Source organism: Corvus hawaiiensis, chromosome 4 (assembly GCF_020740725.1).
Source record: "Corvus hawaiiensis isolate bCorHaw1 chromosome 4, bCorHaw1.pri.cur, whole genome shotgun sequence".
NCBI lineage: Eukaryota > Metazoa > Chordata > Aves > Passeriformes > Corvidae > Corvus > Corvus hawaiiensis.
The window spans coordinates 709,102-722,349 of record NC_063216.1 but is presented as its reverse complement, the minus strand read 5'-3'; the positions used below and the strand labels follow the sequence as shown (position 1 = coordinate 722,349).

General features: G+C 40.1%; 1 protein-coding gene across 9 annotated transcripts in view; it reads right to left on the bottom strand.

The window, feature by feature from the left end:
* Positions 1 to 13,248, bottom strand: part of WNK1 (WNK lysine deficient protein kinase 1) — a 100,729-nt gene that overhangs the window by 54,599 nt on the left and 32,882 nt on the right. For all 9 annotated transcript variants that reach the window (XM_048301211.1, XM_048301213.1, XM_048301212.1 and 6 more), the window contains exons 2-4: positions 12,960 to 13,132; positions 8,636 to 8,856; positions 6,433 to 6,590 (exon numbers count right to left, since the gene is read on the bottom strand). In XM_048301211.1, coding sequence (XP_048157168.1) covers positions 6,433 to 6,590; positions 8,636 to 8,856; positions 12,960 to 13,132 — 552 coding nt within the window. The remainder of the gene's footprint in view (positions 1 to 6,432; positions 6,591 to 8,635; positions 8,857 to 12,959; positions 13,133 to 13,248) is intronic.

Below are 13,248 nucleotides of genomic sequence, written 5' to 3'. Positions count from 1 at the left end.
CCCATTGCCCCTTGTCCTATTGCCTGGCACCACCAAAAACCTGGCCCCATTCTCCTGACACCCTCCCTTTACATACTTAGACATTGATAAGGTCCTCGCAGTCTTCTTGAGGCTGAGCAGGTCCACCTTCCTCAGCCTGTCCTGTTAAGAAAGATGTTCCAGTCCCTTCATCAGCTTGGTTGCCTGACATAGAGCCTGTTATATCTCAGTCTTCAAGCTGATCACTGCTTTTCCTTACTTGGATCATTGTAATTTGTAAAAGAGGACTTCTAAAGTAACACACAAGGCTACTGAAGATATCAGTGCTTCAAATCCTTGAATTCCCACCTTCCACTTTTAAGGTTCTGTATTTCTGAACTGATGAGTCAGTGCCTGAATCCCCACACAGGGAGATTCTGCACTCTTAAAGCTGTTACAGCAAAATGCTTGTGACTGAGTGAACAGCTACATGAGGCAAGTGCTAGAAGTTCAAGTGTTCTTTAGTTTGGTCAGTGTGATGCAAAGGAATTGCACGTGATGTGCAGGGGTTTTTTTACATTTCACACTTCACTACCAGAAGTTTCTTCTTTAAATGAATACAGGAGTTTGTCCTTTCTTATAATTATTCTGTTTCCTGTACTTAGTTGAAGGTTTGTGGCCTTTCAGTACCTGCTTTAACAAAAGCCTACCTTCTCTGTTGGAAGGTTTTCTCCCCTACTTTTCCACTGATTTCTTTTCCAATGCTTTTTTCACTAGAAAGTTTGATAGGGAGGATATCTCTGTATCTACCCTAAATCAGGTCAAGAAACCAAGTCATTCAAGGTAAAGAACAGTTTTATTCATGCCTAAAAAATGCTGGATATTGCTTCCAGGAAGTAAAAGAGGAAATTAATCATCACTCATAAAGCACTGCAAGTAAAATTAATCATACGTCTAAAGGTTTAGCATTTTTTATTTGCTGCTTAAGACGCCTCAGGAAGAAGAGTAAGAGCTGGAATACTTTGCCCACTGCATCTCTAGTGAAAACAAAGCAGCTGACTAGTTTAGACAGTTAAGACGCCTAACTTTTAAGAGGCTGAAGAAAAAGATTCATTTTATCTCAACTGACCAAACTACAGCACTTTAACTGCCTAGTTTCCAGCAAAGAGAATGACCTTCACCCTAACCAGTGAGTTCCAGTTCCTACCAGTTAGGGAAATTAATGACAGTTAGACACTGCCTGGTCAGGTTACTCATTATGTGCCTTGTTCCCTTAGGCCCTTTTTTAAGCTCTGGAGAACAGAGAAGAAGAATGTTATGCCCACTGTGGAACATTTTAGTATTGAACAACCTTTTTTTTTTTTTAACTCAAAATGCAAAATGCCTTTATTTTTTTACCCCTTCTCATCTTAAGGCCAGCTCAGACAGCAGACATTTGTTGAGAGAGAAGAGACTGGACTTTTGGTGAAAGAAAGGACAAATGCAAAACTTCACTTTGTCAAAGTAAGCATAGAGAAAATCAAGTACAAAGCACAAATCCATCAGGAGAACTTAAAGGTAAGTTTATATGATGGGAGGGGGGGAAAGAAGAAGAGTTTTCTGCTGATACTCAGGTGATTAGTACATTTGAAACTGAGGACGGTTTTATTAACTTTTTTTGCAATGAACATGTTTGGATTCTTATGTTAGTGGTAGATGTGCAAGAATGAGACAAATCTGCATAATAAACACATTAATTGTCTTTTTACTAGTCCTGGGACTAGTCAATCACCTAGCAAATTTAAGCCTTGGGACATCCAAGTATTAGAGATCTAGATTTTGAGGCAACAGCTTGGGTTTCCGTGGTCCCGCCAGAGGCTGAGGCAAAGCAGCTGAAGCTACTGCAGTCAGTTATGCCTTCACAGCATTGATTCCCAAACAGACTAAATTAAGAAATCATACTTAAGATGTCTGTTCTATAAATATCTCTTTTTCCATTTAAATGCACATGTAGCCCATTTTAAGTATCTCCTGTGACAAACTGTTCAATTGAAATATGCATGGAACAGGTCAAGGAAAAAATACCAGTCTCCTGAGAAGAACAAAGTCAGACAGGGAAACCTTCCTGAATTTTACCACGATCTCACACTTTTTTTTTTTTTAATGCAAGCAAGTACATAACAGAATTATGTATCCTGATTACATTTTGCATTGGAACTCTCTGCATTACTTGGATACACAGCAGAATTGTAAAAAGAAATTTTAAAAAGGGGATCCATTCCCTAATCTAGTAGCATACCACACAGACAGGTGTGCCTGCACAAGAGGGCTGAGGAGAAAAAATAAATCAAAGGAGCAGGAAACAGTGCGTTAATAATAGTGCAGCTTGTTATCAATTCATTGCAGGCTTAGATTATTTCTTTTCTGAGGCCAAGTAGGCATCACTTAGTGCTCACTGGATGCATTCAGTCCCAGCTGACTGAGGAGGCATACTGCTTCAACCTCAGAGATTTCCCCATCCCACAGGAAGGTGAAAATCTGAAGAGCTGCAATTTCTTTAAGAATAGCAGAGGATAGCTTCAATAAAGAAAACAGGGTTTGGGACAAAATTGCCACACAACGATTTAATGAAAACAAAGAGCAAGGCTAGGCTCCTTTATGTTTGAGTGACAAGCCCTGCAGACATCTTTCCTTTCTAAAGAAACTGCTAGTGAAAGGCTTTGGACTGAGTATGCTAAAGGGTACAAGTACAAACAGAGGTCAGTATTCTGTGTCAAACTGCTGATTGCCTTACCAGAGTGGTAAAACAAAGTTCAACATAACACCTTGAGCCCTACAAATTATGTACAGTTGTGGCTTTTAAGACAAGTATATAGCCAGTTTATTCTGTTATTCTTCTAGATAAAGTGAGCCAGAATACCAATTTAATTGCAATTGTGTTTCTTGGGCCAGAGAAAATTCAAGAACTTTATCCTAGGACTGTTTTAAGGAAATACAGGAACTTCCCAGTGAGACAATGCAGACAGTATAAACAAGCAACCTAGGAACAGCAGACTCATGCAGCAATGATACTGTCCAAGATGTGAAGCAACAATTACTGTCTGGGCCAAAAAATGTCTCATCTGTGAGAGGAGCTTCAGCCTTTAGATCCAAATTCTAGATCTTTGCTTGCCAAGGCATATTATTTAACAAAAAACTGCTTCCAGCCGTGAGGAAAGACCCTGAACCAAAGAGGTAGAACAGGACCGAGTACTCTGAGCAATCTTGGCAAACAACCCAACCCCAAGCTGCAGTATCTGGGCATCAGCTAGAGCAGTCCTTATCACAAAAGGTGTCAGGTCAAAATGCAATGCAGCTGAAGGCTCCCTAAAAAAGAGACCAATGCACAGCCAAAATGGGAGAAAAGAACATAAGCTGGTATTACAAAGAGGTTCTGAGAGGACACCCTGGGCATTAAGACACCTTTTACAGGATTCTGTCCTAAACAATAGCAAGGATTTAAGATAATGGAGCAACTTTGCTTTTTACTAACAACAACTTTGCTTTTTACTAACAGTTACTGCAAAGAGGGTGAGGGAAATGAATTAACTTAAATACATATGGCCTGCAGTGAGTGGCTGCACATTTTGATCTTGCTTCCTTTGGGGTTTCAGTGGTTTTTAAGCTCCCACATGGCATGATCTTTCATGACTTTCGATAGCAGACCATTCCTATTGTCCTTCCTTCTGCTCTCTCTGTATGCACATAGATAAAATAATCCTTTCAATTTAAGGCACAGCAGAACTGTAGCTGCTACCTCAAAACACCCCTAAACACGTCCAGGGAGGTAGCAGCAAAGGGGTTGAAATGGAGATGCCAAACACCTTCCACAAAACACACCCACCTTCCAACATACATTAGAAGGAGATGTGTTGGTAAGTACAGCTGGAGTCACCTTTGCAGGAGGGGGTTTTCTGTCTCCACTCTCTTACTGATAGTTCACACGCTGTCCTTTCAAGTACTGAATTTGGCAAATGGTTCACCCCTCACCCACAGCTGCATACATGGTCTAAACTTCTAAAATCTCCTTTGAAACCAAAAAAAAAAATCTTAACCAGGGAGCAAAGGACAAGGGCAAAAAACTACATGGCTCTTTTTCACATTGGTTCACGGAGCTTTTGTGGAGTGCTAAAAAGAATGCCAGGAGGATTTTACTTCACTTTCATAACATGGGTCTCTTTCCACATTGTAAAACACCAAATCCTCCATTACCAGTTAATACAGGATTGTGCTTTATTTCCAGATAACATTGTCTTGCCTTCATTGAAAGCCTTCCTTGAAAGTTTTTCATGTTTTGTTTCTGGTTGGTTTTGTTTTGAACAAAATTCTTTGCAACTACACTGAAATAAACCCCAAATATACCAAAGCACACAGCCTTTCGAAGCAGAGAAATGTACATTTCATTTTCTTTACCCTCCTGTCTTTTGCTCCTTCTGAAAGAAAACAAGATTTGCTGGATTTCATACCAAAGTGTATCTTAAGAGCTCTCAAGCAGTAAATTAAACAGTAGGGAGAAGAAAAAAAAAAAAAAAAAAAAAAAATCGACCAATAAATGTGATTTGTGAGCCATCAGCAGAGTAGACTAGAAGGTGGTGTTGGACAGACCAAAAAACTGCCAGTGTTTCTCACCCACTTAGAATTTCCACTGCCAGCCAAAAACAATGGGGAGAAAGGAGCACCACACACAATAAACAAGTGGTAAGTGGAACCCTGGTACATCTCTAATAACTTTCTCTGCTACAAGTCCCTACAAAGCTTTCCAGTTAGTAAGTACTTCAAAGACCAGGGAAAAGGCAGGTCTGTAAGACCTGGGGATGTCCAAGCCTGGGATTGTCTCAGCCGCTGATTCTCAGCAACAGCCCAGTTCCTGGCACTTCTCAAGGAACAGGCAGGACAGTTACATCAGGCATCTGTTCTGAGAAAAATGTCCATCCAAATCTTGCTGCTTTGGCTCTGTCCAAGATACATCCATAAGCACAGTAAGAGGTACCACTGAGACTGTTCTAGTAAAGATGTGTAGCTTTCTTTCACTGATACCAGCTGCTTCCAGATCAAATTATGCTGTACACAGAGTGAGGACTAGACTTTAGCCTAGTTCTTAAACTCTATTTAGAAAATTACAGGCAAGTTTGCCAACATGCCAAAAAAAAAAAAACCAAAAACAAAAACAATTCTGTATGTATATATGTATGTACATAAAAACTTATTGTAACATCTGTGCAAAAAACCAAAGTGACTACCTATGACTTTTTTTAACTTCTTCTGTGCCCCTCCAACATTTCCCTGAAAAAAAGGGACAGCCTTACTTCACCAAGCCTTCTTTCAGAATTCATTGCTTCTGACATGAAGACCCTTCCTCAACTCTAAGTCACAGGAATTTTATCTGCCTTTTGCAGTGTGAGGCAGGAATAAGAGAGCATTTTATTTTTCCAAAGCTAAGCAATTTATTTGTTAAATCTGCAACTTCTCTGAAATAACCCACACAGAAAAGATCAACAGGAACTCATTTGTCTATGGACAAAGAGGTAAGTCTGGGTTTCTTTTTTCTCATTTGCACATGTGCACGGGTATTCTGAGAAATCCAGTGCAAGTTTTCACTTCCCCAAGCAGCCACCTCACTATTCTTTCTGAACGCTTAGGACACGAGGTTGAACATGTTTGTTTCACTGCACTGGTACAGTCTACAACACTGCCTCAGATATCACAGATTCCATCTAGCCACCCCATACTGCACATTTCTAGCACTACAGTTCTGCTTCCTCCACTCAGGGTCTGCATGTTCTCCTCAGCCTGGTCAGATGGGCCAACTCTAATCTCTTGACTGCCTTCTCAGCCTTATTTGTGTACTCCCACAATGCCTCTACCTCCACCACTACACTTGCCCAGTACTTACCAGGGTGGAATAGCTTCCTGCTATTTATCAAGTGTTTCCACTTCATCACTATAAGAAGTGCCCCCAACACACAGTAGCTAAGTGCCACTCAGAATTCAATAAACTATTAAAATCACTCTAGGTAACTGGCAGGCAGCTAAGCCACGGCTTCAATCTGTGATCCTGCTTTATTGCAGAGAACAAGGTAACCAGCTCATCTTCAAGACAACTACTTCCACCATCCCTCAATTGGCTTAGAAAATAATCTGTTATTCTAGTGTGTTTTGTTGTTTGGTTTGGGGGGTTGGTTTCTTTGTATTTTTTTAAACCCTATGTAATACCTACTAACATACTGAAAGAAGAGTATGAACACATGCAAAATTTTATTTCCATGTACATATTTTACAAGCTTCTGACAGATGTTCTGTGAGTTCAACCACTCTGTAACTTTGCACTCATCCCAAAATAACCTCTTCTCAGCTTTTTTCCCCCCCCACACACCTGCACAGCACTGGTGCTACCCAGCTGTACTCCTTTGCTGCTAACAGCAGTAGCTTTAGGCTCGGTAGCGAGGAGGGACTTACACTGGTCACTCGACGGTAGATCTGCGCGGCATTTTGGCACTCGGAATAGGGATACTCAGACGTGGCCATCTCTAGCATACACATCCCAAAAGCATATACATCAACGGATTCATCATATTTCTCCTCATACATCTCAGGGGCCATGAACTCTGGGGTACCTTAAATTAAAAGAACGATTCAGACTCTAAATGTCTCAAAGCGAGCAGAGGCTGCTGGCGTTACTCACCGCAGGGGGAAGCGGCTGGGCAGACCTGTGAGACAAGAGAAAGTGGAGGCAAAAAGAAGAGGGAGGAAACCCTTAGTGACTCTGTTGCACCAATGTACTTTGTGAGTCTTCCATTGCAAGGCCTTTATGGAATAACAATGGCACGTAAGATCTGATGCAATTCCTGGTTTAGGGATGTTAGTTGATACAAATATCAGAGCAGACTGGATTAGCCTGAAATCAAACGGGAGGGGAGGGGATAAGAAAAGGGGAAAAACTGTAGACTAGCCATAGGCTGCAAACCAAATACTAAGGAGAGTTAAGGCACTTACCTTTTCTCCCTGTAAGAAAAGAGGCACATTAAACCTTGTTTCATAAATTACCCGACTGCCCTCTGCTGCAAAAGAAGTAGTACTGGTAAGAGCCCACAGCTAGTCTCTGACCTGCTGCTCTCCATCTACTTGCTCAAGTAGAATGGTTCGGGTAAGGCCTTGCAATGAAAAGCTCTGTTGTTACAAATATAAATCTCCATGAAAAGAGGATAAAAGGTAATTTTCTGCAAAGGCCACTCACCAGAGCCCTTTTCTTCACATACTTACCTTCCCACCTGCAGTATATTTATAGGCCTACTGCAGATACAGGCATTAGTGAGGGACATCCTACAGTCAAAAATACTCAGAAATACAGAGAGATTGAGTTACAGGCATAGAGCGTGAGATTCAACAAGTCCCATTTAAATAGTGTGCAGAAAATTGTTGCCCAGTGAAGCATCACAGCTCCCCTCTGTAAACAAAGGGACTGCATTGTATGATCAGATTTACTTTAAGCCAGAGATGCAAGTTTGCTTTTTGCAAATTTAAGCACAGAATTATTTCCTGCAGACACCAGATTCCAGACAATTTACAGATCATTCTACAGCCCATTGCTTGTTTCCACCGCGCTAAACCAAAAAGAATGTAATTGCAGTCATTTATCCAAAGGCTAATCATTAACAGATAACTATGTAACAGATGGTAATTTTCCAGTGATAAATTTGAAGATATGACAAATATGCTTAAGAAATTATGGTTTTTTACACCATTCTTTTCTTCCCTATTAATACTTTGACCTGGTTAAGAAGCAGGAAATATTTCAGCGACAGCTTGCAAGAAAATTTACAGGTATACACCATTGATCCCAGCTAGGAATCTGGCATAGGACTGTTGAGTAATGCTGAATTTTAGCAAGCTCTAAATACTGAGAGCGAAAGAAACTTCATTCCCTACAGTCTATTCACCCAACTATAAAAACAAAGCTGATAAAACCAATTCTTTCAAGAATGCACAAGAAAGATTACACTAGTTCCATCAAACCAGTTTCTGAAAAAAGTTATGAATGGATACACAGGGACAGAGCCAAAATAAAGCAGTATGTCCCAATGCACCCTCCTAACTTACACAAATCCACATTCTACAGACTCCCTAAATAAGGCATTATACCACAGTCTGTGTTATTATTAAAATATATATATATAATATTGACTTTCTTTGGTATACCCCAGTTTCTGATTACTCACAAGCTGCAAGAGATTCAGTATTAACCCCTGGTGACAATAAAAAAAAAATTGGCTGTATGAACTAATGCAACACTAAATATCAAAATGTTGTTTGGTCACCAAAATGCATTTGTACATTTCTTGAAGCAGCACCATATCAAAGGTAAGATTTATGTGTAGTCAAGAGTGGTTTTATCAACAATGTTGCATTAGATTGTTGGGCAGGACAAGAACTCTATATTCTGAAAGAGTTAATATACAAATATCAAAAGCACAACGAAAATTTCAACATGTCATTGCATGAGGAACACAGAATGACCTCAGCAACCAAGAGACAAAGCCCACATATTTTCAGGCTTTGACCATGTACCTTTGTAAGCATGTTTTTTAGGAAAGTTCTTAAAACACTCAAGTCTCCAAAGAGGTAGACTGGCTCAGCAGCCTCCAAAACAGGACAGGCTTACCTATCACACTTTTGGCAAAAGAAGCTCGTTTCAGGGTTGCCAGACCAAGGTCTCCAATCTTGACTGATCCAGTGGGGCCAGTAATGAAGATGTTGTCACATTTTAAGTCTCTATGAATGATGGGAGGAGTGCGTGTATGTAGAAATTGTAAGCCTTTCAGTATCTGACGGCACCAGCTTCGCAGTACTTTAATTTTCATCACTTTAAATCTTTTCAAATACCTAATGAAAAAAGTAACAACAGGTTAAACAGATTCTGCTAACAAACAGTAGATTAAACTAAACCATTTGCTGTTTGGAAGCAAAGGAACAGTAATTAAAGACATGTATAAATTTAAACTTCACCTTCTGTTTTAAAATCTACCTGGGCATTTCAAGACTTCAGAGATGCTAAAGATGATTCCCCTTTACAAAACCTACCCCCCTTCTTCTAGCCAGGGGACCATAATGATGAAAGATAAATGTGAAAAGCTTGGTATACATAGCTGATAACTCTTCTGCATACAAAATCATTCTACAGTAATGAGACGTTTGGGTTGCTAAATTTCAAGCCACTGCTTCAATGACAAATACTTCAAGGTTCATGAATTACAATTCTTTATCTATTTAACCTCTTAAACACTTACAACCTTTACCTTGATTAATTATAACTGGGTGGGGAGGTGTGTCACTAGATCCCGAATGTTAATAACCAACAAAGTACAGAGCTGTGCAAAACTGCAAGAGCTCTGAAGCCATTATTCCCTCATTTTCAAGAGTAGTCCAAGCACTCTGTTCAAGGTTTCCACATTACATTTTAAATCTGCTTCAAATTTACCTGTGGAGTTGTCAAGAAAATTGGAAATTCTAAGAGATCCCCTCCCTGGTGCAGGACAGGGTTTGTTCACCTGAATCCAACTGGTACTACTCACTACATCAACGCTATGGACAGATACGGACAGCACAGAGAAACCTGAAAAAAGGCTCTGTCAAATAATTGAGGTGCAAGAGTTCATACCCAAGTCTGTATCCCTTTGCAGGTAGAATGCAACCTGACCTTAACTGTTCTATCTTTGCCACACCTTGAAATCCCATGTCAGAAGAGTCTCATTTCATACCAAAAATATTTTTCAGTGTGTGTGACCTAAGACTAAGATCTTATTCTATTACTTAACTTCAGCAGATTAGAGATGCCACAAGGCGAATAACCCCTGACAGTTTTCAAATGCTTTCCAGCAGGGTTTTCTCTCAACCTCTCTTTGGGTAACACAATGTGAAGTGTTGTTTTGTTCCTTCTGAAAAAGTATGGGCTGGAATACATGTAGAGAAAGGACCTCTCAAGCTCTGTAGAGCAAGGACTTTATTCTTGTTCAGGCAGTAGTACTCAGCCAGAGTCTCAGATAAAGACCAGTTTCACACTACAGGAAGACTGGTAATAAATTCTGTGACCAGCATAGAATCCAGCAACTACAATCTTAAACTAAAAGCCAGTTGTATTCAATTATTCCATGGCAGTGGTCAGTCTCTTCTGCAGGTCCACTTAGTCAGGAGACACAGTCCTGATGAAATCACTTCAATCAGTTCCAACACTGATGTTGGAAATGCAATGTATTCATCCCTTTAATTTCTCCAGTTCAAAACAAGATCTGGAAAATCAAGTTGCTAGCAATGATCCTGCTGCGAAAACTAATCTGTAAAAGCAATTGAGACACAGTTCCAGAGGAAATCAAGTCTCAGAATTTAAAGAAAGGCAGGGGAAAAGTCAAGCCAAGGAAGGAGACAAACTGAAGGAGGTTCTGAATCACATCAGCTATCACTCAAATGCTTGCTATTGACACAACCCTCATTCATCTCTCTTGAGCCTGTTCCAAAGATCACATGGTAGGGGCACTTCAGTTCAGCATCTGGAATCCCTAATTACATTCTTGGTTACAAATATGCTACTCCACTGCCAGCTTTTCACTGTTAAAGGACCTGGGTCTGACCATCACCCAGCATCCTGCAGTGTGGCTGTCGTTTTTCCACTGTCCTGAATTAAGTCACATGTCACTTCATGCAGAAAGCAATTTAAAATGGAAGCACATATAAATCCATAAAAACAGACAAGCCTGCTCGCCAGTATGCTTTCATTTACCCTATCATCATAGGATAACTTGGGCTTGAAGAGGCCTCAGGAGGTTTCCAGCCTAAGTTTCTGTAACTAGAACTACACAGAGCTCAAGGAGTTCTAGGAATCCCTACTAAATTAGCAGAGGTAGTTATGAAGGGATGTGCCCCACCAGATAGTTGACATGTTCATTTAAAGTGGATCAGGAACACACACTAGATACGTACTTTATCTAGGTTTTAGACAAAACCAGTGGCTGAGACCTATGTCAGATAAACACTGTTGTCTATATTAATAGTATAATTAAAATTTAAAATAGACAACTCCATTTTTCCCCAGTATTTTAATTCCACGATACCACTCCATATCAGAAAGGAGTCATTCTTCACAAAGAGTCAGTTGTAAAACTTTTCCATTGATGTACGGAAGTTTGGGAACTTTTCCTTGTACAAAATTAGAAAATTGCCCAGACAGGATTTGAAAAGAATGACTCCACAAAATTTTAACACTATTTCTGGGTATGTATATCTAAATGTATACAAATACCAAAAAAAACAAGAGAAGATTTCCTTTAAGATATCATCACACTTGTCTTCTGCTCACTTTTTTACATCAAGTGACAACAATGTCTGTGTCCAAGCACCAAAGTAAGAAAGGCATCACTTTTATTAAATGCAGGTAAGGTAAACATACTGAAAAAAAGATATGGAAGTAATAGTCAAATATATGTAAACACAAGTGTACAGTGTAAATCTGGGACTGTCACAAGCACATGAAGTGCTTAAGGCACACCTGAAATCTCCCATACAGTTTACCGGTCAAGTCTCAGGTGAAGTGGACTAGAATAAACTAAATCACAGTTATAACACAAGCTATACAAGAATGGGGTAAAACCCCACCCAGAACTCCACAGTTAAAAAGACTGTCGATTAAAGAGCCTATTACTTTTTTCTGGATTAAATAAAAAGATTTTCGTATTTCAAGGTACAAAATAATCCTGGAGACAGAAAATCTGTTGTTCCTACCAACACCCTACTTTATAACTGTCTATTATTACTTGCTTATGACACCACATAAGCCAATCCAAATACTAAAATCTGTGAGAGGAACAAAGGAGTAAAAAGGGAGAAAAAAAAAATTAATCTAACACTACACATTTAGCAGAAAATTAGGTAAACTTTATTTAAAGGCATCTGTACAGAGCTGCAAAACCTTTAACGTATTACTTGTCTAAAAACAGCACATGAAGCAGTAGATCTATTATTTTACCTGAAATACCTTAAACAACCTGAGAAATGCCTCCACTGAACATATGGCTAAAGAATGTTGCAGTATCCTTAGTCGTCTGCTACTATTTCAAGAGACAAACACTTCCCTGTAATTGCAGTCCAGACTCCCAAAGAGCCATTGTTCCTCTTAAGAACGCCCATTTGTGACTATCAATAAGCACGGTAAAAAACACAAGATATCCACAGGCTATTTCAACCAAAGAGATGGCCAACTGCTTCCAGCTCCCACAGCCTGCTTCCACACGTCGGATGCGAATGGCTGTCCAGGAGTGCCAGGGGCACTGAACCCCGCGAGCGAGCTGCCGCTCTGCTCCAAGGCTGGCAGCCGTGCTCCCGGCAGGGGCTGGCGGCTGGCGCTCGGGGCCCTCGCAGCGGGGCAGCTCCTGCGCTCTGCTTCTAGCTCGCCCTTCAACACACCCCGGGCTGCACTCACAGGGCTGAAGCTGCGGGAGCTGCATACTCTCGGATTCTTGGTAGGTACTACTTCAGCAAGCTTCAGTTAAAGCAATAGCTGGTGAATTTTTTTTTTTTCTTTTTACATGTTATTTGTATTGTGGTAACATCCAAAACCTCCCAAAAGCAGGGAATTAATTTGTGCTTTGAACTTCACAAAGTTGCTCATCCTAAATGGAAAGCAGCTAGAGGAAAAAAAAAAAATTCTGAGACATAGAAATTGAGAATTGCCTTCCTGAGCTCTTTAAAACTAGAAGTCTTCTGCATGTGCTTCCGAGGACATCACAAGTAAGAACTGACAAGCTTGCTAACTGAGAAGATGTTTTACCATACCCTGCAACATTAGCGATGCTCCTCCTAAACAAGAATGTTCCTACAGTAGGTTATCCTGTGGCAAAAGGGCTCTGTTCTCATCTATTTGAAATATCATCTATTTCTAGTGCTCTGATGTTGTGCTAATGAAACTGAAATGCTTTGACATGTCTTAATTTACTTACGTTTTCAATGTTCCAGATGTCATGAGCTCCGTCACAAGAACAATACACTTTTTTCCTTTGACTGTGGACTCCCAGGAATCATAGAACCTGACAATATTGGGATGCTGAAGCCCTTTCAGCATCCCAGCTTCCTCTTTAAATCTTTGTCGCTCTGACCTGGACAGCTTCCGATCCTAATGAAAAAGAAAAGGTACATGAGAAAGTTTTGCTTTATTTTCTTATTGAGAGGCAGCAACTTGAAAACACTTAGGTGCCCACAAGAATCAGGTGTCTTACTTAAATGCCATTT